Below are 26,115 nucleotides of genomic sequence, written 5' to 3'. Positions count from 1 at the left end.
TCTGAGGAACCTATTAGTGGTGAGGAATGTGCCGCAGTGCACCTGCAGTCTGGGCCCGAGCCAACACTGACAACAGGAATCGCACGCCACAGCGGAAGTGACAGGCCTGAAAAAACCACAGGCAACAATTACCCAGGCTGTGTGTGTGTGTGTGTGTGTGTGTGTGTGTGTGTGTGTGTGTGTGTGTGTGTGTGTGTGTGTGTGTGTGTGTGTGTGTGTGTGTGTGAGTGTGAGTGTGTGTGTCAGCCAAAGTCAGCATGGGTGTGTGTCCATCTGTATATGTGCAGACATGAAAGCAGGTAGAACAATTGTAATGATGACATTAATCACCCCCGTGTCAATTAAACGCCCTGGAAAAGTAAACGCTCAGGTAATTAGTTCCCGTGCAGAGATGGAAGAATGAAAGAGAAAGAGAGAGAGAGAGATCTGGAAGGTTCTTCTTCTCAACAACATCTTGTTCTGTTCATTTTTACTTTCTGGAAAATTCAAAGTCACTGATGTTGACGCTAAAATGTCTTTTATTGTACATTATATATCTGTGAGTCTTCCTCACGTGAAGCTAAGTGATGATTTATCAGATTATCAACATGTTAAAAAAAACACCTTCACACCTTGTTTGGTTCAAACCTTCAGACTTTCACTTTAGTCTGAACCTAAACATCAGGTGTGAGAGTTCCTCAGACCACTGATGACGTCGTATGACTTAGCAGGTGGTTGTCATTATTCTAACATATGATTTTAATAAATGTTTTTTTATCGATATAAACTTTAGGTCGGGGGGGGGGGTACGTAGAGGAGGGAGGTAAATGCATGTTTAGAATTCTTCATGATGTCACTGATCGTACGACAAACTATGACTTGGAATCATTTTCTGATCAACATCAGCTTTAGATTGAGTCTCTGTTATTTGAGCATTTCTCTTTAAGAAGATGTTTTTCAGATCATATTTCTGGTGATTTTTCAGGAGGAGGAGTCAAGTCAACAAAAAGATAAAATTAGATTTGTAGCAAAACATATTTGACACTTAAATATCAAATCATCTGTAGATTTTATTTTAAGATGTAATAACTGGACAATAACTGCTTGTAAAGCTTTTGTTTTCTCGTCATGTCAAGGAAACTCATTTAATTTAATTTAATTGTATTTAATTTAATTTAATATAATTGTATTTAATTGTATTTAATTGTATTTAATTGTATTCTAAGTACTGTGTGTTATTAAACTGTAATCTTCTTCATTACCTCCAACTCTTCAGTCAACACAGCCTTTTAAGTTTTAATCACATCAGAAATAGTTTCACTTCATTTACCTTCACCTGATAATCACCGGGTGTGAACTGAAGAATTTGCAAACAAATGAACTTGAACTCATTTTGAGTTTATCAGTGAATCGGTCTCGTAACATCGGCTTCTCTCCTTTTCACCTGACCCACATCACTTTCTTCTTCCTGGTAAAAGCCTCCGTGGTTTTTCTTTCGTAACAGTGTGAGAGAGCTCAGGAGCGCCCCCTGGTTTCTGAGCTGTGCTGAAGTGAACTCATCGCTGCCTCCGTGTTCTCGGTGATCAGAACGACGTCACAACAAGATCTACTTCAACGACTCAGCAGTTCATCAATGCATCTTAAATCTAAAGATGTTTCCAGCTCAGTTATTTGCTTCTTTACCCCAACGTAAACCACGGCTGCTGAACGAGCGTCACAATCTGTTGCTCTGGACATTTCCCCCCAAAACAATGTGAGCCTGAGCCCATCGGAGGAGACAGAAGGAAAATTCCTAGCGAGCGAGCCGGCGTGTTCAGGACGTTTCTAACGCGAGTAAGTGGAGGAATACAAATATGTCAGGAGGAGAAAGAGGAGCGACGCCAAGACGTGAACTTGGAAACACGACAAGATTTGAGAGCTTTCCGTGATTAGGGCCAACGCTGAAAATCTACAAGATACAGAGACCACAGCAGAATGCATACATCGTGTCCTGCTCATATCGTGTGTGTGTGTGTGTCTCCTCCCTGTTCAGTTTGATCCACTTATTTCTAATTGTTCATTTCATCGTACAGGTTTTTTCTTTGTTCAATTGTTATGTTCAATGTTAAATTTAGGATTTTACATGAATGAAAACACTTATAAATCATTTAGAGAGAAACATCTCATAGTAAGTGAATGACGTTCATGAAAGAATGAACAATGAGGCAGATGCTCGTGTCTGATTGGCCCCGACATGTGATCACTTCATGTGATGAGCTGCTCATAAAGGTCACAACTCTTCACTGTGAGTGAGGGGGGGGGGGGTCACTCGTTAAATTGTTCCTCATTTGCAGAAGTGCAGTTTGAATATGAATTGAGTGGAAGCAAAACAGAAAAGCAGGAGGAAACTCGAATCACTCAGTGGATCTCAAACCTTCAGGAAGAACCCTCCACTTCATCAAGCTGCTCCGAACTGCTCATGAAGATCAGGCCTCTTTTTTTATTGTTATTATTATTCTCCGGGAAATCAGTGAAAATATCACAAAAAATAAAATGTGCCCTATTTCACAATGTTGAAAAACCTGGCCCTTAGTGATTGTGTAACCCTGCTGACAAACAAATACGTTATAACCTCGTAGGTGGAGGTCATGGAAAACTGAGGAATCATATAAGATAAGATAAGATAAGTAAGGTAATCCTATAATCAGTTAATAATAAGAACTGAGCAGCACGCTGACAAGTTACAGCCTCGTATAGATGCATGAAAACATGTGAGTCTCACCCGACACATTTAATGTTCATACAACTTTAAAGTCCTTTAATTTGACCTTTAGCTCTTTGATGGATCCAGAACTTTGTCTGTTGACCTGAGATCAAATCGCTTCGATGATGTTTTATTCAGCTGCTACAGCTACGCTCACGTGTCACGCAGCAGAAACACACTACAGCATTTTGACATGTGTGTTCAGAACCACACGCACACGGGCAGCGGTCTGAAACCCGAGGCCCGGCGTCGATCGTGTCCCGACACTGAATATTAAAAGCTCTGATGGGGGAGCGATGTACCTCATCTCACGTGATGACACGTTTTATTAATCTCTCGGTGCATAAATTGAACCATCACCACCACATGTGCTCTGTGACAAAGGTCCCTGCCAGCAGGAAGTGACTCCGGCTCTCCTCTGTCCCCTGCTGGTGGACGTCCCTCCATGCAACCAGAGGGACGTGGACTCACAACATGGCAGCACCTGCAGCTTCTGAGAATGTCTGAACCTCCCAAAGAAAACTTCACTCAGGGTGAGATGGTAAAATGAATTAAAAATGTAAAAGAGTGCAGCTCTCTGGTCTGTCCTCGGCGTGCCCCCCCCCCCCCACCATCTGGTATCCAGGTGTGTGTTCGTCTCCAGACGTGCGACCGACTCGGCCTTAACGACCTCATTAATTTCTGTGTCGACAACCTGACGAGGCTTCGGTTTAAATTGAAGACAGTCGAGGAGAACATCAGCAGGAATAAAAAATGTTTTTCCCTTTTTTACTAATCTTAACCAGACCAGGACCGTAACCCGGGTGTTTAGGGCCTTTTTATTACGGCCTTCAACTCACTCATCATCATTATTAGACCCAGAGGTTCTGAATGTGAGAACACAGATGTCTGAGTCAGGTGCTCCAGAACCCATGTGACACCCAACTGTAGGAATCCAAGTATCTCAGGATGAAGAGGAGGAGCCAGACACGTAGAAGACGCAGATGATTATATATATTTTGTTGGATATACATACAGATCAAAGGGCAGGTCTGTTCTCTCTAACTAAAAGGCTTTCATGTCAGCGGGGGTGGATGTCATTAACCTGAGGGGGGTTTATAGCTCGGCTGGACAGATGTGCTCCAACACATCCTGATGTTCTGCGGCCTCATGGGAAACCAGCCGCACGGCTGCCTAAGTGCAGATGCATGCGTCGTAATGCAGCTGAGCTCATACATAATAAAGAGCTTTCACAAGTCCGTCCCGATGCTCGTCACACGTGTGAGGAGACGCCTCCACAGAACCTGGTGGAAGGTGGAGACGTCTCCACAGAACCTGGTGGAAGGTGGAGACGTCTCCACAGAACCTGGTGGAAGGTGGAGACGCCTCCATAGAACCTGGTGGAAGGTGGAGACGCCTCCACAGAACCTGGTGGAAGGTGGAGACGCCTCCACAGAACCTGGTGGAAGGTGGAGACGCCTCCACAGAACCTGGTGGAAGGTGGAGACGTCTCCACAGAACCTGGTGGAAGGTGGAGACGTCTCCACAGAACCTGGTGGAAGGTGGAGACGTGTGCCCACAAAGAACTCATTAGATGTTGGTGCGGATACGAACCAACGGCTGGTTCCTGGAATGTTTCACCACTTCCTTCTACATAGGACGTATTTTGACATTTTCACAGATTCAGAATAATTTATGGGTGTTGAAAAATGTGAAACATTTGGAGGAGTGTAATCTGAGTGTGTGCAGCTTGGTTGAGTTTCAGTTTTGGAACCGTTCTTGTTGTTGTCTCGCCTTCTCTGCGATTGTTTCAGCTTGTTTCCTCAGGATCTCGACCTCATTACTGAAACACGAGTCATGTGTTGAAGACAGTCCAAGGCTCGGGCCGTCCTTCTCCAGACGTGTGACTCAGCCTGGAATCAGACTGTTGTTGTGTTGGGAACTTGCCCGAGCTCCTGACCCTGATAATGGAAAACCACTGAACTGAGGCGGGTTACGAACACATTACGAACACCAGAGGCCAAATCCTGCAAACTGTCCATTGGTTGCTCAAGAATTTAGTCACTGCTGTTTCGTTACGGAGAAAATATTTGGAAAATAGTTTTACATTTATGGCTAATGCACATTCTGAGTAACGATTAAGTAGAGATGCAGTATTTCTGTTCACTTCATCGAATAACTAATTAAATTATAACCACCTTTAATTTTTTATTCTCATCCATGTCCCATCTGCTAACATGGAGCAGGTGGGGTTTATTACCTGTACCGCAGCCAGCCACCAGGGGGCAATTCAGACACTTTGGCTTCACTTTTGGAAGCTGGCACGTCGTCCATCTTTATTTGAGTCTGAGATAAAATACGCTCTCGACCTTGAAAAACAATAAATAAAACAAGTCTGAAATCTATAAAACAGAACAAGTAAAACAGTTTTTTAATCATGAGCCTGAAGTCTTGTTCTCCACCACGTGATTTTAATGTCTGTTTTAATGTCTGCAGCTGAAACACAGTGAAACAGAAGAACATGTCCTCTGACAGATTTAAAAATATACCAGGACGAATGTGGAGAAACTCTCGGGCCGCGACCTCGACTCAGAGGACAGAGACTCAGGAAAGTCCCTCCTCCAACAATCAGCCGTTATTCTCCTTCACATGATGGTTGTTGATTAATTTAGTAAATAAACTCATCTGGTATTTCGGAAAAAAACACGAGTTCCATTAATGACAGAGGAAGACAAACATGAATGGAGTTTAAAGGTTAAAGGTCGTGTGGGGATTTTTCGTCCCGTGGTTCCTAATTCGCTGAAGGCCGAGTTCAGAATCAAGCTTTTCAACAGGATGGTTGTTAGTTCTTCTCCCACGGAGCAGCACAAACAACTGAGTATTCTAACTTTGTTTCATCAGCTGGTGCTTCACCCGCTCTTCACCCCTCCACATGGCGTCCACGCATTTTCACCAAAAACCTGGTTTGAGTAAAACTAAAGTTTATCTCCTGATGTTTAACTTTTGGATCTGAGCGTCAGAGTCAACAGAGATATGGTCTGAAGAAGTTGTAGGAATATGTAAACTTTCACAAACAATGAGATTAGAGACACGATCGATTCAAGATTCAAGATTCAAGATTCAAGATTCAAGATTCAAGAAGTTTTACTGTCATTACAAAACATGAGGAACATCACAGCAATGAAGTAGAAACAATAAAACAATAGAATCTCAAACTAAACAAGGATAATAACAAGCAAATTAAAAAGAGTATAGATAAATTATTGCACATATAAGAGTCTCTGGTCGTATTGCACATTATTTAGATTCACCAATCATTCGTCATCATGTAAGTGACGTCATGATAAAATGGTTTTATCACAATATAAAAAAGTCAACATTGGGGAATACACAGGACACATGCAGGCTTCACTCCCCTGATGCTTTTCATGATGTGAATTCTTCAGACACATTATAACGAACTATATCTGCTTATTACATCATATTAGAAACCTTTCATTCATGGTTTATATATCGTCTGAATCCTGAACACAAACTTCTGACCCTCTGGTTTCTTCATATTTTAGTTTAACAAGATGTTTCCGAGCTTTCGATTCAGTTTTAGTCAAAAAATGAAATTACAAAAAGCTCTTTTCCACCCGCCGCCTCAATCTGAAAAGCTGTAACATTCACACAGGCAGGAGATTGGATGAATATGAATATGAAACACCCCTGAGCCGAGAGAACATCTTTTCGGAACAATAAATCCACAAACACTTTGCCACTTGCAGGTTGAATTTCTAATTAAATAGTAAAAGTGATAGATATGACAAGAAGCTGCTGCTGCTGCTGCTGCTGAGGAGAGAGGGAAACGAGAGGAACCGGGAATCGATCCGCCGGAGGAATCAGAATCGTTCTGTCTGTCGCTCTGAGTCACAGACGACAGATGGAGGTTTCATCCGTCAACAACTCAGACTGAGCTGCTTCCCTTCATCAGCTGCTGCAACTCAGACCAACAGCACAACACATAATAGGATTCATATCTATATTAAATAATGGGTTTATATCTATATTAAATAATGGGTTTATATCTATATTAAATAACGTGTTTTAAACTGACATAAAACATGATGAACAAGTGGTAAAATGAGTCATAACATCAAGAAAAATACTTCTGTTCTGTTCTTGGATGGATTTTATATTTGCATTAACATTTAATCAACATGTTATTGTTGTCGTCGTCATTTAAGTTGCTCATATTGAACTTATACCTATAACTAATATTTTAACACATATTTGAAAATATTTATAATCAGATAAATATAGTTAAATAGTTTAGAGTTGCTCATGAAATAAAATATGTTTTCTTTTAGTCTATAGATCAGTCTGTTTATTTACAGTCTATTTATATACAGTGTGTTTATATACAGTGTGTTTATATACAGTGTGTTTATATACAGTGTGTTTATATACAGTGTGTTTATATACAGTATATAGATCAGTCTGTTTATATAAAGTCTATTTATATACAGTGTGTTTATATACAGTGTGTTTATATACAGTGTGTGTATATACAGTGTGTTAATATACAGTGTATAGATCAGTCTATATATATACAGTCTTTAAACAGTGTGTGTATACACATTCTATAGATCAGTGTGTTTATATACAGTCTATTTATATACCGTGTGTGTATACACAGTCTATATATCAGTGTGTTTATATACAGTCTATTTATATACCGTGTGTTTATACACAGTCTATATATCAGTGTGTTTATATACAGTCTATTTATATACCGTGTGTGTATACACATTCTATAGATCAGTGTGTTTATATACAGTCTATTTATATACCGTGTGTTTATACACAGTCTCTATAGACCGAGCGCAGAGCCGTGAGGAGCGGTGGAGCTGCAGTTCCCCTTGGCTCCAGCAGGGGGGAACGCGTCGCTGTCTCCGCTGCGGCTCAGACAATGAAAACAAGGGCTCATCGCTGAGGCTGCCGCCCGGACACGGAGCCTCTCCCTCGGACTGACGGAGGACCCAGGCCCGCGGAGCTGGAGCCGGGCATGTCGCTGCCAGGATGACGGACCCCCGCATCTCGCGTCTGCTCCTGTTCGTGTGGATGTGCGCGCTCTGGGACGCGCTCGCCGCCAAATCTCTCCCCGATCCGGGAGGCTTCGGTGAGTGTGACCGGGGGCTGCAGCACAATGAGCGGAGGGAGTGGTTCCTCCTGCTCAGCCTCCATGTTGCTGCTCCTCCGGCTCCGGATGGAGGAGCGGGCTGCAGGAGGTTCTGTTCGCCATCGAGTCCGCGGCCGATCGATGCTTCAGATAGCGATTCATTAATATGATGATGTCACACAGGCCTCGGTGTGTGCGTGTGTGTGTGTGTGTTAATGTGCGTGTGTGCGTGTGTGTGTGCAGATGTGCTGCAGATGTGTGGCTGCAGATTGCATCAGGCCTCGAACCTGCTCGGGACACACGTCATGTTAACGTGTGTCATCATGAGGCCTCCACACGAGCGTCATGTATGTAACACAGCGATGTCATGTGTCTGCATGTTGTTGTTCTCTCGGAGGCTCGTTGTGTAATTAATGTGCATTATTCATGCTTCAGGCTATTCTGAGCTGCAGACACTGGTCAGGTACTTCTACTCGAGTACTATCCAGAGGTACTTGTACTTTCATTTTTAATTCATCTCCCCTAACAGATGTGAAAAAGAATAATTGTTGGACTAACTCAGACGAAATACTTAAGTCGGGACAAACATATAAATCAAGTTATTTCAAATTGACACAATTGCTTTAAGTCAGATTGTTTCCCAATCAACAGTGAGGTCATTAAGGCAACTTAAATATGAAATGATAAATACTGCTGCTTATTGAGCTAAAGCTGCGATCATCTGTCAGCGTGAGTCCACGTGAGAAAACATCAGGAAAGACGAGTGGACGTGTTGATGAGGTTTCTAACACGTGACGGACGTGAAACTGGAAGAACACGAATATCTCAGGATGAAGAAGAGGAGCCGTACACGTAGAAGACGAAGACGTCAACTTGGAAAGACGTCACGTCCGGCCTCCTGCTGCTCTACAGGCTCCGCCCCTCGCCTGGATGTTCCCCACATGTTCCTGTTGGTGTGAACGAGTCGGACCCGACAACCTGCTGCTGCTGCTGAGAAAGAAGAACTCCAGAAAACCATTTTTACAGCAGTTCATATTCGAAAACAGCTTAAAATATGATTTCAGGAAGAGTAGTTTTTGTAGTCGCCTCAGTTTGATGCATGTTATGAAAAAAACATCAAAACAACCACGATTTTCAGTTCGATTTAAAAAAAATCACCTCAACGAAACTGGGAATTCTCTGGAAATGTTCCTGTTTCATCTGTTGGACGTTTTCAGACCTGAACTCAAAGTCATACTGGGTCTGAACATTCCACCATCATGGATTCTCTATGAACACAACGTGCACACAAAGCATCTGAGGTTGTTCCATTCACTCTGCACATTATACATAATAAGGCTCAATAAGCTGCAGCCATATTGTGTTTTTTGAGACTGGAGCAGGAATATTAAAGAATCTGATTGATTCTGACAGAACCTCCCTCTTCTCCTCGCGGTGCAGATCATGAGTTTGAGTTCTCAGGTTTTCTCTCGGCCGCTGTCGAGGACTCGCGCTCCGCTAAATCTCAGCCGAAGGAGTCTGAAGGAGTGAAACTCTCCCAGACTCTCGATGTGACACTGTGACTCTCAGTGTTTGAGTCAATGGAGCCGATTCAAGCTGCAGCGTTTTGAAGTGACGAGCCCAGAGTGAGGAAATCCTCCACACACACACAAGGGAGCCTTTATTGAACCATTTATGGTAATGGAGGCCAGCGTCCTCACAGGAACAATAAATGTGAACACACACACACACACACACACACACACACACACACACACACACACACACATACATGCTGCCTATTATCGGATGCAGCCATTAGTGCCGTCACTGGGGTTTGAGGCCCGGAGGGTTCAGGGGACGAGCTGCAGGACGGAGCCCAGTGAGGAAGCTTTGGGACAGTCTGCATGTATCCATGGAAACGTCCCCCGGCGTGACCCACATCCAGGCCGTCCAACGGGCGAGAGGACAAACAAAATGTTCCGTGGGTTGAAAACATGGAAAGATACAAGGCAGGAAGAGCCACGTGATGGATGTGTGATGGGTGTGTGTCTGTGTGATCAGTGTGTGTGTCTGTGTCTGCAGAGGTTCAGGGACGCGAGGTGTTTATCATCGTTAGCAGCAGCGGTCGTGACTAACGGAGGCAACTAACAAACCAATTAGCACATTCTGATCCAGAACTCACACCGAAGTCAGAACAACACATCCTCAGATGAACATGTCACAGTCTGAGTCAACGGCAATAAATCCAGTCTGAATTCATTCTGAGAATGATCACGTTTTAATGTTTGATTCAAGTAAACCTGTGATAGTTGTGTGTGTATCCATGAAAAGAAGAACTGTCAATAACTGATTCTGCAAACATTTAATTTCAATTCAAATAAACAACCAGGCTCCAGTTGTACCAGTAAAATACATTCTCTCCTTTAAGTCATCAAAGAATATTAGGATATTTAGGAATATTTAGACTTTCTGACCCTTTAACATATTTAATGATTAATCCATTACTTATAAGCATAAGTAGGTTTGCAACTAATTTAAAGTCCAAGATCCCAAAGTAACTTGTTCCTATGTCGTGTGTTTTCAGACCTAAGTTACATTTCTGATCTTTTATTGATTTAAAAAATCTTTATGACCTAATCAATGACTTCAGTGATCGATCAGTTGTCTGGGTTGTTGTTAATTTATTCGCCGCTGGACTAATCGAGCTGAGCAGAGAGTGACCGACCTCTCGTTGTGTTTTCAGAGGTGGAAATCAAGGTCCAGGTGTTCGACAGCAGTGACTTGTCGCCGCTGGCGGGCGCTCAGGTGCACGTCCACGGGAATCAGACCATCTTGGCGTCCAGCCGAGCCGGCAGCGATGGCGTCCTGAAGGTCAACTTCCTGTACCGCGCCGGGACGTGGGTCATCATCACGGCCTCCAAACAGGACTACATCACCAACTCCGTGCCCTGGCACTCCAGCCGCATCCCCTGTAAGTCTCAGAGGAGGGGAACACACGTTTCCTGCTGAGGATCCTGTCGCTCTGTAAAATCTTTGTTTTCGACTCAAATAAAATGTTTATAAATGAATCAGAGTTAGTTTAAATTAACTTTATTCTGACTATTATAACAGTCCTCAACCAATGGGAATCAAGAGATTAAAGTCAATATAAGACATTAAATTGTGGTTTAATACTTTCAAGTGTTTAATCTAAAGATTAATTAACCAACAAGTCACGTGTATCAGTTTTTTTTCTCCATGACCTGATTTAGCTGCAGCTTTAGTTAATTATGTGGAAACTAAACTGTCAGTTCATCAAAATGTATATTTATAAGATTCACAGATAAAAACTATGGGATAAAATCTACATTCAGGAAAACTAGAATGTAAAGAAAGATACGTACAGACCCTGTTCTGCTTTATATGGTATAGAATGTGATATATATTTATATATAAGCTCAGTTTAGTATGAAGTATTTGCCTTTTTCGGGCCGAGACATGAAGCTGTGACGTCCTGAAAAAGTTATACAAAATAAATAATTCCAGACATTTTAATCTCCTTCATATTTTGTCCAATAATAAAACAAGTATCAAATTAAATTAAAAGTATTAAATTTAAACCTCCGACCTGCTGCTGATCCGTTTATTTGTGTGCAGTGTACGCATCCGTCAGCCTGTACCTCCTCGTCCAGAGACCAGGAACGCTCATCCTGTACGATGACGTCCTGCAGGTCCTGTCTGGGTCACCAGGTAATTACAACAATCACTTCTTCACCCTGAACATTTCCTCATGCATCGTGAACGCTCACTTCTCCTTCACCTCCTGAATCTACCAGCGACCATCAGCCTCCTCTGAACTCAGCTCCAGTTTAATGAGTCACATGGACGTGGTTTCATTATATTACCTTCTGGTCACCCGAGGACTCGACTTTGACGCTCGGACGTTTATTCAGTTATCTCGTCTTTAATGAGCCGGAGTTTGTGGGATGAAGATGAATCACCTCCTCTCCCTCGAGTCTCTTCAGGCCTCCAGGGATTTCACTTAACATTTAGACGACCCCGAGTTATTTACTGTAACAGAAGAGGACTTGTAGTTTTACTAATGCGGCTCCGTCACAGTGTCTGTAAGACGCTGAAAATACCAGAAAGTTTACTGGAGCCAGACTGATGTGGAGTGTTGGTGCCAACATCAATATTAGGGAGTTACAAAAATGATATTGTTATATCAGCTGATGTTTATATGTTAAAAGATTGGCATTGATTCCTAAGATGTTGTTATTAAACCCTCATGATCAAGAAATGTTATTAAGGTTTGACATTTTACACTTTAACTAAAAATAAGCTTTTCTGTTATTCTGTGAAATAAAAGTTTGCATCTTGGCAAAAATAAACAGATACTGACATGTCTCTGCAGAAGATGTGTTAGCCAATATATTTATATATATATATATATTTTTAAAGATATTTATACAAACAACAGGAGGCTGTTGTGTGATTTATAATCTGTGAGTGTTTGTGTTTCAGGAGCTCGTAACCAGCCGCTGGTGCAGCTCCAGAGGAAGTCGCTCCAGCTGCCGTCCAGCTCCAACTACACGGCGCTGTCGGCCGCCATGACCACGGCCCGGAGTCAGTACGAGATCGGTGGTTTCCCGTTCCTCCTCGGCCAAGAGACCAACAGCTCGGGTGAGAGGCCGTCTCAGAAATCATGTCACTGAAGATGAGAACGTGTCAAAGACGAGTTGAAGCTGAAATCGGTGGGTTTTCTGGTTCAGGTGCAGAAACCGGGTGGACGGACTTGACGGCGGTGGCGGTCGTCAGCATCCAGCTGTTGGACAAAGATGGCACCGCAATCCAGGTCTCAGACCCGATCCAGATCTCTGTGCCGCTGCCGTCCGACACCCGCTACAGGATGGCCATGAGTGTCCCTGCCTGGATGTATCAGCCTAAGACGGGTGAGGAAAACACCAGGTTATATAAAAACGGACTTTCCTCATATATAAAGCCTGTGTTCGACTGTCTATAGATGTATATATATATATATTTAATTAGGTATGAGGAAGCATTCAGATAATTTCCTTATATGAAAGTACCACATGTCCCAGGGGAAACCCTGCATTGAAAATGTGGTATAAGTAAATGTATTGAAGTATAATCAGACATATCTTATGTGATCTAATTAAATTATTATTACTGATGCATTAGTGTTTTATTATCTTTGAATTGTTGTTTGGAGCTAAAGTGATTTATTGATTAATTTGTGGATTATTTTGTCAATTAGTTAATGTATTGATGGAATATTTAAACATGTATAAATACCAGTATAGTTTATCTGACCAACCTAAGTGGATTGAAAGCATCACAAACCAGTGTTTCCACAGCATCAAAAGACATTTTATATTATTATTATAAGGGCAAAGGTTATATTCATGTATATATTGTATATTAACATCAGTGACGATCTCTTGTCCAGGACTGTGGGTTCGGAACGGGACGGGCTACATCGAGAAAGAGGGCGCTCAGTTTGTGTGGAACGTGCTGGTTCCTCAGATGGGATACTGGTTGGCTGCGTTCCCGTCTTCTTCAGGTGCTGGAACTGTTCCTTCTGTTTCTTCTTCTGTGTTGTTGCTGCAGACGTTTCTGTGTCTCCAGGGAAAACTCAGGAAACTCAGCATGAAATGGTCTTTTCTGTAACGAAGCTCGGGAGTTATTACAAATAGTCTGTATCATAACTTTGGCAATATTCTCATTTATCTGCGGTGATGAACATATAAACTATTTAAAATAAACCAGATAAAAACCACAGTTTAAAGGTTAAACCTGGTGATATTTTATATTTCCCTGTTTTAATGAACCAGAGTTAGATTAATGCTCATTTATTTTCTACATCAGAGTTTTCCTTTGAGCTTCTGAAATTCACTATCACCTTAACGTAGAGCATTTTCTATTCATCAATCATACACTAAGCTAATCAATAACAATGGAGGACCAGCGAACAGAGATTGACAACAAAGACACAAGGAATGTAAAGTTTCTTCTCTATGGTGGTTTCTTGCAGGATTGGGTCTGTCTCACCCGGGCCTGAGGGACATCACCACCTACCACACCCTGTTCCTGCTGTGCATCCTGGGCTCGCTGGCCCTGCTGGTGCTCATCCTGCTCTGTGTGCTGCTCTACTACTGCAGGTGTGGGGAGCGTAGGCGCAGGTCTCTGGGTCTATAGGTTTCTGTCACTTAGATTAGAGACAATCCGCTGGACCGCCAGAGATGTTTCTTATTATTTCTGACATTTAGTGTCTCTTTACCTTTCAGGCGGAAGTGTTTGAAACCTCGCCGACAGCAGGGTAAACCCCACGCCACCAATCTTAATGGTGCCAAGAGAGACCAGGGCACATCCACTTCACGCCTAAATCTGATCTGCGGAGGCCACGCGGAGTCCGGACCGTCCAACGACAAATCCGACTTGTCCCCATCGCGAAACTGCCAGAGTTCCAGGGAGGACCTCACCAAACATGTCCCCGCTCACATGCTGCGACACGCGAAGGGAAAGAACGCTCCAGGTGCCCAACGAGGGGAAAGCTTCCCCATGAAGGTGACACGTGCCACAGAGACCAACAACCTGGACAACCCGTTGCTGCATGAAGAGTACAACAGGAGCTACAGCCCCATGGAGGGCAAAGAGTCTGAATATCACCGACACCACAATGCCAATGACAATCGAGGGTACGCCTCTGATCCCCCGTCCCCGCCTCGCTTCCAGGGCTACGTGCCAAGTCAGTCCGACAAGCCTCCAGAGTATTCGGCATCAGCAGCCGACAACCTCGCCAGGCCCACCTCCCTCAACACTCAAGCAGGTCAAATCATCTTCTGCAGCTCCATCGACCAGATGAAGGAGAACATGTACCGCAGCATGGTGCCAACCCTGGTCATTCCAGCACACTACATGCGCCTGCCCTCTGAGTTCTCTGGTAAAGACGGGAAGGACCAGAAGGACCAAGACAACGACGGTGCACAGATGGGAGGAGGCCAGCAGCATCACCACCACTCCCAGAAACAAGGCCAGCAGCAGGGGGGATCCCAGGGAGACGACTCCGAGGAGCCCAGCTGGGCATCCGACTCCTCCGGTGGACCTATGACCATCCCTGTGCTCTTCAACGACTCCACCATGGCTCAGATGAACGGAGAATTGCAGGCGCTGACTGAGAAGAAGCTCCTGGAACTGGGTGTTAAGCAGCACCCACGGGCGTGGTTCATCTCCCTGGATGGACGAGCCAACGCTCACGTGCGCCACTCCTTCATCGATCCTGGGAACGACCTCAGTGGCGGTGGATTTGGAGGCGGGTCCAGCAGCGCTCAGCGAGACATCAACCTCGAAGCGTCTCTGGACGATCGAAGATCAGCACTGAACCGGAAGGGAAAAGATGAGCGCTGGGGAACAGGAGGGCGGAAGGGCCACGGCGTGAGCAGCACCGGTAAGAAGAGCTACTCCAAGCTGGCCTACCCCGACCACAGCGAGCCCAGCAGCAGCAGCGAGGGACGCCCCGTCTCCCCCGAGGAGAACTCCCTCACCCCCCTCCTGGACGAGGGTCCGTCCTCTCGAGGATCCACCATCCCCAGGAGGGGACGCAGCCGCGTGAACAGCGCCCGCAGCAGCAACAGCGAGAACCGCCGCGACTCCATGACGAGCCCCGAGGACGACCCCGACGACAAAGACGAGAACAAGAAGAGCCCCTGGCAGAAGATCGAAGACAGGCCTCTCATGGTCTTCCACCCGAGGAAGTGAATTTACGAAACACTGGACCTTTAACAGTCTTTTCAAAGGGGAACAACGGTGATGTTTCCACCGAGAGAAATCACAATAAGCACAACCGAGCTCCACTGGTCAGTTTTCAGGTTGTGGTTTGACCTTTGTGTCTCTGGTGAGGTGAGAGCACCTTCTGATTACAACCGTTGTCTCACTGTCAGTTAATCACTGGTTCCCACTGAGATGTGGACTGAAATCTAAAGTTTTAATCCCGTCACCTCGTCACATCACTGAACCCTCGTCTGAGCCATTGCATTTACTGACTGTGGAAATAGCCATTTTATAGAGCAGAGTATAAGAATAAAGCACTTAACAAATAATTGGAGAATTGTTTGATTGGTATTTACAAAGTGTTTTTCGCAGCGGATGAAGTTTGTACAGGATTGGTGGGTAGTGAGGTGAACTGAAGGCTCATAGTGACGGTAGAAGTTGTGAGTCTGTCGTTGACTTCTCCTCTGTCAGAAATTGTAACTAGGGTAAGTTTTCTTTAAAGGAAACATTTCCCCCAAAGCCTAAATAGGTATTTAACCTATCAAATAAATGTATTGTTTTTTCTTGCCCCTGTGAACGGATAATGCAAACGTGCAATTAGCACTTTGCTCCCTGATTTCCTCCTGTGCTGTGTTCATGTGTTGTAATTACTTACTCAGATAGTAATGAAATGTTCAGCATCATCTTCAAGTCCCTCTTTCATCTTTCCCCTCATCTTATCTACAATTCTGCCAAAAGTTTCTGCCTTTCTCCTGTTGTTAGAATTTTTCTTGCGATATCTTTTGTGTAAATAGTTTCCCAGACATTCGGAAGAACCCTTTGGTTTTCGACAAAAGGTTGCATGCATATGAATGTATGAATTAATCAAAAGCCCCCCCCCCCCCTACCGCGGTTCTTCGGGCACTTGCGTAGACGACCCCCCCTAATTGCCAAGAAACGCCACCTAAAACGGATGTGGCTCAGCTAAAGCGTGGTTTTACTTGAAGAGTTATCTGCTTAACGTTCTACAGGGGTCGCTGCAGACAGGGCCTGCACCACCTCTCTCCTGTAAGTGCCTTCTTTCACATAGGATCGAGTGATAGGCTTGCAGGCCCCTTTTTCAAATGCGGTTAGTCGTCGTCACCTAACTACGCTAACTACGCTGTGACTAATAATAAGCACACTGCACTGCATTGTGGTACCAACACCAACACGCGTCACACCGGGGAGCATGCCTGCCAAAAAAAACGGCGACTTTTCCTGCGGCTCTTACATCCTTGGATATCTTAATTTCTTATATCTATCCTCTTTTTCACCAATCTTGTAAATGGTCTGATGAACTTTATGAGATTTTATGTGTATACAGTACGATGTGCATGTAACATGTAGAATAGGGTGTTTTTTGATGAAACCTTTTTTGAGGACGTTTGGCACAAAGTGTGATGCGCTGACTCGTGTTGCCACATTAACAGATGTACACTTGACTCTTTTCTCCCTTAGTCCAGTTCTACTATAATTCACTTCCGGTCGTAAATGTTTACAACAATAACACACTGACCAACACGCGCTCCCGCTGTTAACGAGCATCACCACTGCCGGCGATGCGGCGACAAACTGTGAACTTCCTCGTGTCATCAGAAAGATTTGTAGAAGCTCACGAGATGTTTGTGTTTCGTTGCAGAGTTTGATTATGAAGTGATTATCCTGAAGGTTGTGTTGACGTCCCACTGAGACTTTGTGTCCCCACTCGCTTGCTGTTCATAAGCCTGTGTCAGTCCCCTTCAGTGCAAACATGTGACGTGAGTCTGGAGAAAGACGAATCCTACTGAACTGTCGTGTCCTCTGCTGTAAATTTCTCTGGACCACGTATGGAATTGATATGAGTTGTGCAATCGTGGCTTTTCCTCGCTATCGTTTCTGTTCGACACGAGAGGTTTGTGTGTTTTTCTCAGTAGATTTTGTGAACTTGTGTTTGGACAGTTTCAGAGAGTTTTTGTTCACTGCTGATTTGCTCGAGAACTGACAAACGAGAGCTGGTTGTCTGTAGTGCAGTGTTTCTGAAGGACTGAGCTGTAGGCGTTCACCCTGTGCAGTAAACCATTCGCTTCATGACCCTGGTCAGTTGTTTGTAAACTGTAAATCGATTCTTTCTGTTCATGAGACAAAGTAGAAATAAATTTGTTCCCACGGTCTGTCGGCCTCTGTGACTTTATTCTGATAAGGAGACACATGTATTTAGAATTTATATACTGATAAAAAAAAAGGCAGAAGATACACTGATTAAAATTATTATTATATACAAAGTTTTCATTCATTCTCAACCTGTGTATTTTTTTTATTTGAATTATAATATTAGTACTTCGCTAGATAAACAGGCTCTGTTTTATAAGAATATAAATATTGTAATTATTTTTATGAATTTCATATAAAATATCAGAAGCAGTAAAATCCAATAGAAAGAGGTAGAAATATTATCTGATGTGATTTTAGTACTTTTGACTGTATACCTATAATAAACCTAATAATGTAACACCTGTACTACATTTGTACTTTATATAAGTTAAATTATCACTTCAGTATTATTATCAACATCAGTCCAATGTTGTGTTGTTATCACAGACAGTTTTATATAAATGTAAATATCTATAAACAGTTATAATAAACTGTTTTTCTGTCAGATCAGGTTCTGTCGCTTTAAGAAACCGCGTCACCCTCCCTGTGGTCACGTGACAGTGTGTCATGTGATTGCTTCCTGGTCTCCTCTTCTTCTTCTTCTTCTTCTTCTTCTTTCTTCTGTTTCTCTCTGGATTTAAAAAGCGAGTCACGTGCGACACTTCGCTTCGAACTCAAACACAAACAACCGGGTGAGGAACAAACTCCAGTTTCATCCGCTGAAGAACCAACAACCCGCAGGAAGTCATTCAAACCGGTTAGCTGCCCTGTTAGCCACCTAGCCGGCTCTGCTAACGTAGCTCGTCTCGCTGTGGATTAGCTCCACAGGGTTTGTGCTGTGGCAGGTTTCCACTTCCGCTCAGTAACTATATATATATATATATATAAATATACAAACGTGTGTTTTTGACGAGTTGAATTAGTAAAGTGTGAGTTTAAATAGTGTTGCTCAGTGTTTTCCTTCAGGATCGTGGAGCTGAAGTCTTGTTGTTGTTTTCCAGGTGTTGAAGGAGCATGAAGAGAAACTGCTCTCTGCTAACTACTCATTAAAATGGTAAAGTAGATTCTCTACATTCACTAAATACATGAAACTCTACATCTGTGTTTAATGTAGAGACTGTGGCAAATGTACTTTACTGTAGTATTTACATAGAATGACATACTTTTTCATCTGTTACATTTACTCAGACTAGTTTAGATCATTTGCTTTACATATAAAACATATAGACCACGATGCTTTGCACCTGCGTTCACGATAGAAGATTTAATATTTCAACTGAATCGATGTAATGAATTATTCAAAACTCAGCCGACTAAGTAGAGTGCTGGGAAATACTAATCCACACAACAGTACAATATAATAAATAACCTTATACAGCCTTATGTTGTGCTGTTGACGACGTGTAGAGCTGCACATGCATGTTATGTGTGTTTGTGGTATGTGAACATTTCAGGGTTTGTTTAGTGTGTAAATCCCGTTTATCAGTTGGAATGCCTGCAGACACACTCACCTGTGTTATCCAGACCCGTCATGGTTTCTCACAACCAGTAACAAATACACAAACCACCAAGATACGATCACATCTCATGGCTGCAGTTCAGGGTTTTGTTTTTCATCGTGTTGCTCAAAGCCGTCTCCTCTGCGTCTTCAGGAGCTTCCCATGGGAATCCTGTTTCTGGCCCTGCTCGGCCTGAGCACGGCGCTGGTTTGTCCTGATGGAGGCATGTGCGAGGACAAAAACACCTGCTGCAAGAACACGATGGGAGGATACGGCTGCTGCCCGCTGCCACACGTGAGTTAGTGTTCGGGTTAGTGTGTCTCACTGATTTCCTTAGTTTAGTGGTTTGTAATATCCTCTCAAACTCTTTGAATCTGTGTCTGCAGGCCGAGTGTTGTTCAGACCACCTCCACTGCTGCTATGAGAGGACCCTGTGTGATCTGGCTCATAGGAAATGTGTCAATAAGACCGTTTCTCTGCCGTGGATGAGACGTCTTCCTGCCAAACAGGCTCTGGAAGTCCCTCAGGTAAGTTGAGGACCTGCAGCATTTCCTATTAATTATCTTGACAGTGGGAACCTGCCAGTATTCTCATTTAATTTAAGTGACTTAGTACATTTGTAATTCTGTCATTGTTGTGTCTTTTTGTTCTGTGTCTCTGTGCGTCTGTCTCCAGCTCTTTGACAGAGTAAAGACAATCGTATGTCCAGACCAGGTGTCCACGTGTTCAAATGACAGTACTTGCTGCCAGCTTCTTGACGGCAGCTGGGCCTGTTGTCCGATGGTTAAGGTGAAACACATGAGTTCACTGTCACGTACACACACACACACTCACACACACACACACACACACACACACACACACACACACACACACACACACACCTACACACCTACACACCTTAAAACCTTGGGTTCAGCACTGACACCAAGAAGCATATCCTCAGGTCAGCTTCTGGTGAGACTGTACTTCACAATACTCCGATAGATGAACTGTATTTTTAAAATCGTATTATTTAAGACTGTTCTTCTGTGTCCACCGTAAATTATTTTAATTCAAATGAAGGTGTCTGGTCAGCAGGAATAAATAAAACACTTAAAAAATTGGGGGAACAAGCTGAAGCCGACTAAAAGGGATTTGACCTAATAAATTCTGTATAATGTGCTTTTCCACAACACTACCTAATCTGCTCTACAACAGAGTCGTCACTCTGCTACTTTTAATTTCCCCATTTAGTGGAAATAATAAAAAAAATGATAGAAATAATAAACAGCTATAGCTATGACCTGGTGTTTTTTTCACATTAAAAGCCTACAGAAGAAATGAAAGCCTGCAAGTTTGAATGTGAAAGTCCTGTAATAATCTCAGCCTTCAAGTTGTGCATCAGTACGTTTCCATGATGTGCAGGAAGCTGTGTCCTGGACCGAAGAGCGGTCCTCACTGTCAGTCTGTGTGTCCTCTGGTCTCTGCAGGCCGTGTGTTGTGAGGATAAGCAGCACTGTTGTCCCGAGGGAACAAAGTGTGACACCGCTCATGAAGTGTGTGTTTCTGCGTCACTGGAGTCCGTCCCCATGGTGGAGAAACTCCCGGCCAAACGCAGGGAGAATTACCCAGGTGTGAAAACCCTCATGTAAATACAGTAAAGGCCCGAAGGTCTATGTAATATGAAACAGATGTCTCATAGTTGGAAAATAATAAAAGTCACTATCATCTGTTTTCCTCTCTGCAGCCGTACGCTGACGACACTGCACCAATAACCAATATATGAATATGTGTCTTTCTACGTTGTTTCAGTTTCTGCGGCTCTGACCGTGGGTTCAGTGACGTGTCCTGGAGGGAAGAGCAGTTGTCCTGATGGTTACACCTGTTGCCTGTTAACCACCGGAGACTACGGCTGCTGCCCTTACGACCAGGTAGGAAGGACGAGCGCTGAAGCTACGACTCCGTTCATCAGTTAAACTCAAGGTTTGTCCAGTCTGGGCGACTGTAAAGAAACCTGGCAGCCTCCATAGAGACGACCCGATGTAAATATGGAGTATTTAAATATCAAGGGCCATTTCAGGGTAAAGAAAAGAACAATTCGTACAATTTAGATGAAACACACGAGTGAAACGTTCACTAGGATTAGTTTTAATACAATTTTTGCCAATAGATCCATTTCATCTAAACCTTTAAACTCAAGGATGAACTGATTAGATTTCAGTGGTCAAAGGTAACATGAGACTGAGTTATCTTTATAAATTAGTATTTTTATTTATTTTAAAACGTAGGCAGCAGGCGTTTGTCACTATTCTCTGACATGTTGGTGACTAAAGTGACTTTTTTAAGATGAGATACATTTCCCATTGGCGTGAATTTCCCTTGTGTGGCATCAATAAAGTTTTATTAAATCAATTTCACCTTTTAATGGAACTAAATTCCTGCACATCTGATTAAACCTGAAGTGAGAAACCAGCTTATTGCAGGTACAGGTATTTACTGTGTCTGTCTGTTTGACCGTGTTCAGGCCGTGTGCTGCAGCGATCACGTCCACTGTTGCCCCAGCAACACGATATGTGACATGGAACATGACGTCTGCAAGTCTGGTGAGACCGAAATGCCGCTGCTGAAGAAGATCTCTGCGGTTCTTAACGACAGTAAGCAGTATATTCCAGATGTTTTATTTAATCTGCACATTAAGAACTGCAGGATAACAGCTTGTGTTTAAGTGTTGATCTGTAAACCCCGTTGTCTCGTCCTGTCAGTTGTGTGTCCAGACAAAGTGGCCGTCTGTCCTGATCAGACCACGTGCTGCGAGATGGACAGCGGCTCGTACGGCTGCTGCCCGATGCCGAATGTGAGTAAGAGACACTCCAATCTAAAATAAATTCGCAGTTCGTCACTCCAGGAAAATAAAGGAAGTCTACTCTGTTCCAGCAGAGTAGAGTAGTGAAATTCTTTACACAGTATCTTTACTGTTTGCTGACACTGGGGGGAACCTCTGTCCGGTCTTGGTCCAGGCCGTCTGCTGCTCAGATCACATCCACTGCTGCCCTGAAGAAACCACGTGCGACCTGCAGCACAGCACCTGTGTGTCGACCCGGGGAGACGCCATCATGGCCTCTAAGATCCCAGCTGCTGTGACGGAGCCGGTGACGGAGCTGGTGACGGAGCTGGTGACGGAGCTGGTGGCGGCGCGGAGCAGAGGTGAGACCTGCAGCAGTTAGACCGTCCAGATGCCACAGAGACAAAGGCCGGATTCTTTCTTTTTGTCAACACAGTTTATTTGAAGTTTTAATAATTGACAGTTTTAGATCAGGAAACTGAGAGAATTATTTAAATAAATCATCCCAATATCTCATATTTCAACATGAATCCTTTCTGTTTGTTAACTTGAATTAAAATGTTGTTCACTGATATAAATCTTTGTGTTTCTTTCTCAGTTGCTGCTGTTCCCTGTAACGACTCTGTGGCCTGTGCTGACGAAAATACCTGCTGTCAAACGCCGTCGGGCCAATGGGCCTGTTGCCCGTTACCTAAGGTACCAGCACAGACACATGGTCCCCCCCCCCCCACTGTGCCTAACATACTGAAAATGTGGAGTCAGATCTCAGACATGTTGTGTGTGCAGCACAATACAAACTATCTGCAAACCCTGGTTTCTGGATACTGATGTTGGAGAGTGACCACAACTTTGCACAGTTACTATTTATTTTTGAAAAGTGCATTAAAATGGGGAACTGCAAATGTTTTTAATTATTACTTTCCCCTTATGAATCAACAAAACGTGATTTACTACAGTCTTTACTACAGTGTGTGTGTTTACTGCCCCCCCCCCCCCCCCCCCCCCCTGCAGGCCGTGTGCTGCGAGGACCACATGCACTGCTGCCCCCACGGCACCGTATGCAACCTGGAAGCCTCCACGTGTGACGACCCCACGGCGAACACGGCGGTGATGCCCTGGCTTCACCACGTTCCCGTCTTCCCCATCGTGACGGACAAGTGTGACAACTCCACATCATGTCCTGGAGAATCCACCTGCTGCAAGACGGTGATTGGAGACTGGGCCTGCTGCCCGCTGCCTCAGGTGAGACGACAGTGGAGCGAGAAGGCACGGGCCTCAAAACCCTGAAGCGTGTAAGTAACATACCGTCACCCGTGGTTCTACTCTGCCCCCGTCAGGCTGTGTGCTGCGACGACTACGTCCACTGCTGCCCTCACGGCACCGTCTGCAACCTGGAGGAGGAATCTTGTGACGACCCGTCAGGTTTCTCAGCCTCCCTCCCCTGGACGGAGAAGGTCTCCGCGGTGACGTTGGAGGTCCAGGACGAGAAGTGTGACCAGGAGACCATGTGTCCAGGAGGAACCACCTGCTGTAAGAAAGACTCCGGACAGTGGGCCTGCTGCCCCCTGCCTCAGGTCAGACTCCTCCTCCTCCTCCTCCTCCTCCTCCTCCTCCTCCTCCTCGCTGAGCGCCGGCGTGTTTTAAAACTCAGTTTGATCAGACATGAGTATCTCGTAGAGAGAAACGATAAGTCGAGAGAACTCATCTTGAGTTTCTAAACATGGATTAACTGAGGAAACTGAACTGAGTGGAAAAAACACAATTTCAATGATTAAATCTGAAGAAATAAAATGATCCTTAAAACTAAAAAGATTTAGGAAAACTGAAGAATATGAATTTACAGCATTTGAGGGCTTTTTCCACATTTTTATATTTGATAGATCAGTTAATTATGAAAATAATTAACTGATCCATTCTTAGACACAACACAGTGGTTTTGAATATCAGGGTTCTGCCGATGTTTGATCTTTACGTTGTTCGTCACTAAATCTCCTGCATCAGTGGAACAGAAAATCTGTCATTTCCAAGGATTTCAGTGGATATTAAAGAGCTCTTCATTCTCTTCAGGCCGTGTGCTGCAGCGACCAGGAGCACTGTTGTCCCAAAGGCTACAAGTGTAACGTGGCCGCGCAGACGTGTGATCAGCCCGGAGGCCGGAGCCTGCCGTGGCTGCAGAAGATCCTGGCGCTGGGGACGGAGCTCCACCAGGCTGCTTCCGCTCCGGCTCCACGGGGGAGGAACATGTGTGACTCCAGCACCAGCTGCCCCAAAGACATGACCTGCTGCTTCATGGACAGGACCCACCAATGGGGCTGCTGTCCTCTGCCAAAGGTAAAAACACGGTTACCTCACGACCTCACACTGAGGGAATGGAATGATGACCTCTGAGTTGTCTCTGCTGTGCTTCAGGCCGTCTGCTGCAGCGATGGAGACCACTGCTGCCCCAGCGGTCACACCTGTGAACATCAGCGCTCCGCCTGCTCCAGGGGCTCCCACGCCGTCCCCTGGTTCACCAAACTGAGCGCCGTGGCCGAGCCCGGCGCCGTGACGGACGTCAAGTGTGACGACAAGAGCAGCTGTGCTACAGGAACGACCTGCTGTAAACTGCTGACAGGAGAGTGGGGCTGCTGCCCTCTAGTCAAGGTTTGTCCCTCACACACTTTATTATATTTTAATGAAGTAATGATCAGATTATTGATTCGTCTCCGCTGTCCTCTGCAGGCGGTTTGCTGTGCGGACCACGAGCACTGCTGTCCTCAGGGCTACACCTGCAACATGCAGACGGGAACGTGTGAGAAGAAGAACCTCGATGAGCTGGTCCAAACCCTCCCTCAGATCAAAGTGGTACGGTCCGGGCCTGGAGACGCAGAGGACGTACCATGTGACGGCACGGGGGAATTCCACTGCCCCAGAAAAGATACGTGCTGCAAGACGTCGTCCACAGAGTGGGCGTGTTGTCCCTCGCCACGGGTCCGTTCACACTCCACGTCTCCACCATACTTGTTCATCTTCTAAATGTTTTTGTTCCCACTTCCAGAAGTCAGTTATATACAAACAGCTACTCGGGGACATTTCAGTTTACGTGTGAAAGCAGTTTTACATAAATCACCTGTGAGAAACTCTCCGGCTTCTCCCTCTCACAGATGTTTTCTCTTTCCACAGGCGACCTGCTGCTCCGACTCGAAGCACTGCTGCCCTGAGGGATTCTCCTGCGACGTGGCAGCGGGAGGCTGCACCATGGAGAGACCCCAGCTGACCTGGGACCTGTTGTCTGGGAACAGACAGAGAGACTTTGTCCCTCACGGACTTTAGTCCCACTGATCCGTCACATCTTCAGCTTCTGTTGAGTTTTTCCTCACTTGAAGGTACTTTTGGTTTGCGGGCGACGCCGATGCTCAACAGTTTGCTGGGTTTGGTCCTCATCGTGTTCAGTCCTCAGAGGTCAACCTTAGACGATGATTAAGTATATGAAGGATTCGCTGCACGACTTTGTCTCTGCGTCTTTCTTATTGGTTTTAAACCCCATGAAAAGAATCAAGACAATTAGTTTCTTAGTAAAGATGTAAGAAAGCATGTTTTAATTCAAATCTGTTGCACTTTCACAAATCATTTAAACCACAAATCAGAATTTACAGAGAGAAGAGTTAGTATGTGAACATGAGACCAATTTAAACCTTTTCTCATTGATTCAAAAACACATAGATCCATATAGACAGATTACCTCGAGTCCTAATGACCTTAAAAACAATATGAATATCTACAAACATGTTTGAAGTTTATTAACAAGCAGTTGAAGCTTTGATTCACACGTCCTGTATTTTTCAGATCATTTCAGATCATTTCCTGGAAGTTTTTCTCGGCCGAAATTGTCTAGAGAATTAAATTAAACCTTTGGCAAATAAATACAGTTTTTCTGCTGAGTCATGTCGGCTGAGTAGAAACTATCAGAGGCTGGAAACTCGGAGCCTCAGCAGCTGAATAATGAACCAGTTCAGAGACACAGGAACGAGATTCATCTTATCAT

General features: G+C 44.3%; 2 protein-coding genes across 9 annotated transcripts; both read left to right on the top strand.

The window, feature by feature from the left end:
• Positions 1-7,633: 7,633 nt before the first annotated feature.
• On the top strand, positions 7,634-16,444 carry LOC117752566 (protein FAM171A2). Of its 4 annotated transcripts, none has more exons than XM_034570009.1 (9): positions 7,635-7,865; positions 10,591-10,818; positions 11,484-11,576; positions 12,351-12,509; positions 12,599-12,778; positions 13,297-13,410; positions 13,882-14,029; positions 14,135-14,472; positions 14,515-16,444. In XM_034570009.1, exons 1-9 carry the CDS (start codon positions 7,766-7,768, stop codon positions 15,603-15,605), a joined length of 2,451 nt encoding a protein of 816 aa, XP_034425900.1. In that variant the 5' UTR covers positions 7,635-7,765; the 3' UTR covers positions 15,606-16,444. The 4 variants fall into 4 exon arrangements, with proteins under 4 accessions (XP_034425897.1, XP_034425900.1, XP_034425899.1 ...); XM_034570008.1 differs by having other exon boundaries at positions 14,135-14,477; positions 14,520-16,444; XM_034570006.1 differs by having other exon boundaries at positions 7,634-7,865; positions 14,135-16,444.
• Positions 16,445-18,343: 1,899 nt separating this feature from the next.
• On the top strand, positions 18,344-25,870 carry grnb (granulin b). Of its 5 annotated transcripts, none has more exons than XM_034570001.1 (17): positions 18,344-18,525; positions 18,770-18,822; positions 19,421-19,561; positions 19,654-19,794; positions 19,943-20,056; positions 20,740-20,881; positions 21,062-21,180; positions 21,774-21,903; positions 22,012-22,103; positions 22,267-22,453; positions 22,690-22,787; positions 23,103-23,333; positions 23,429-23,665; positions 24,159-24,422; positions 24,501-24,734; positions 24,813-25,061; positions 25,254-25,870. In XM_034570001.1, the coding sequence occupies exons 2-17, from the start codon at positions 18,820-18,822 to the stop codon at positions 25,401-25,403; spliced, it is 2,532 nt and encodes an 843-aa protein (XP_034425892.1). In that variant the 5' UTR covers positions 18,344-18,525; positions 18,770-18,819; the 3' UTR covers positions 25,404-25,870. The 5 variants fall into 5 exon arrangements, with proteins under 5 accessions (XP_034425892.1, XP_034425891.1, XP_034425893.1 ...); XM_034570000.1 differs by having other exon boundaries at positions 18,354-18,460; XM_034570002.1 differs by lacking the exon at positions 18,344-18,525 and having other exon boundaries at positions 22,267-22,386; positions 22,423-22,453.
• Positions 25,871-26,115: the final 245 nt, after the last annotated feature.

This window comes from Hippoglossus hippoglossus, chromosome 19, assembly GCF_009819705.1.
Source record: "Hippoglossus hippoglossus isolate fHipHip1 chromosome 19, fHipHip1.pri, whole genome shotgun sequence".
Lineage (NCBI taxonomy): Eukaryota > Metazoa > Chordata > Actinopteri > Pleuronectiformes > Pleuronectidae > Hippoglossus > Hippoglossus hippoglossus.
Note: the sequence above shows the minus strand (reverse complement) of the source record. Positions and strands in the feature narration are given on the sequence as shown.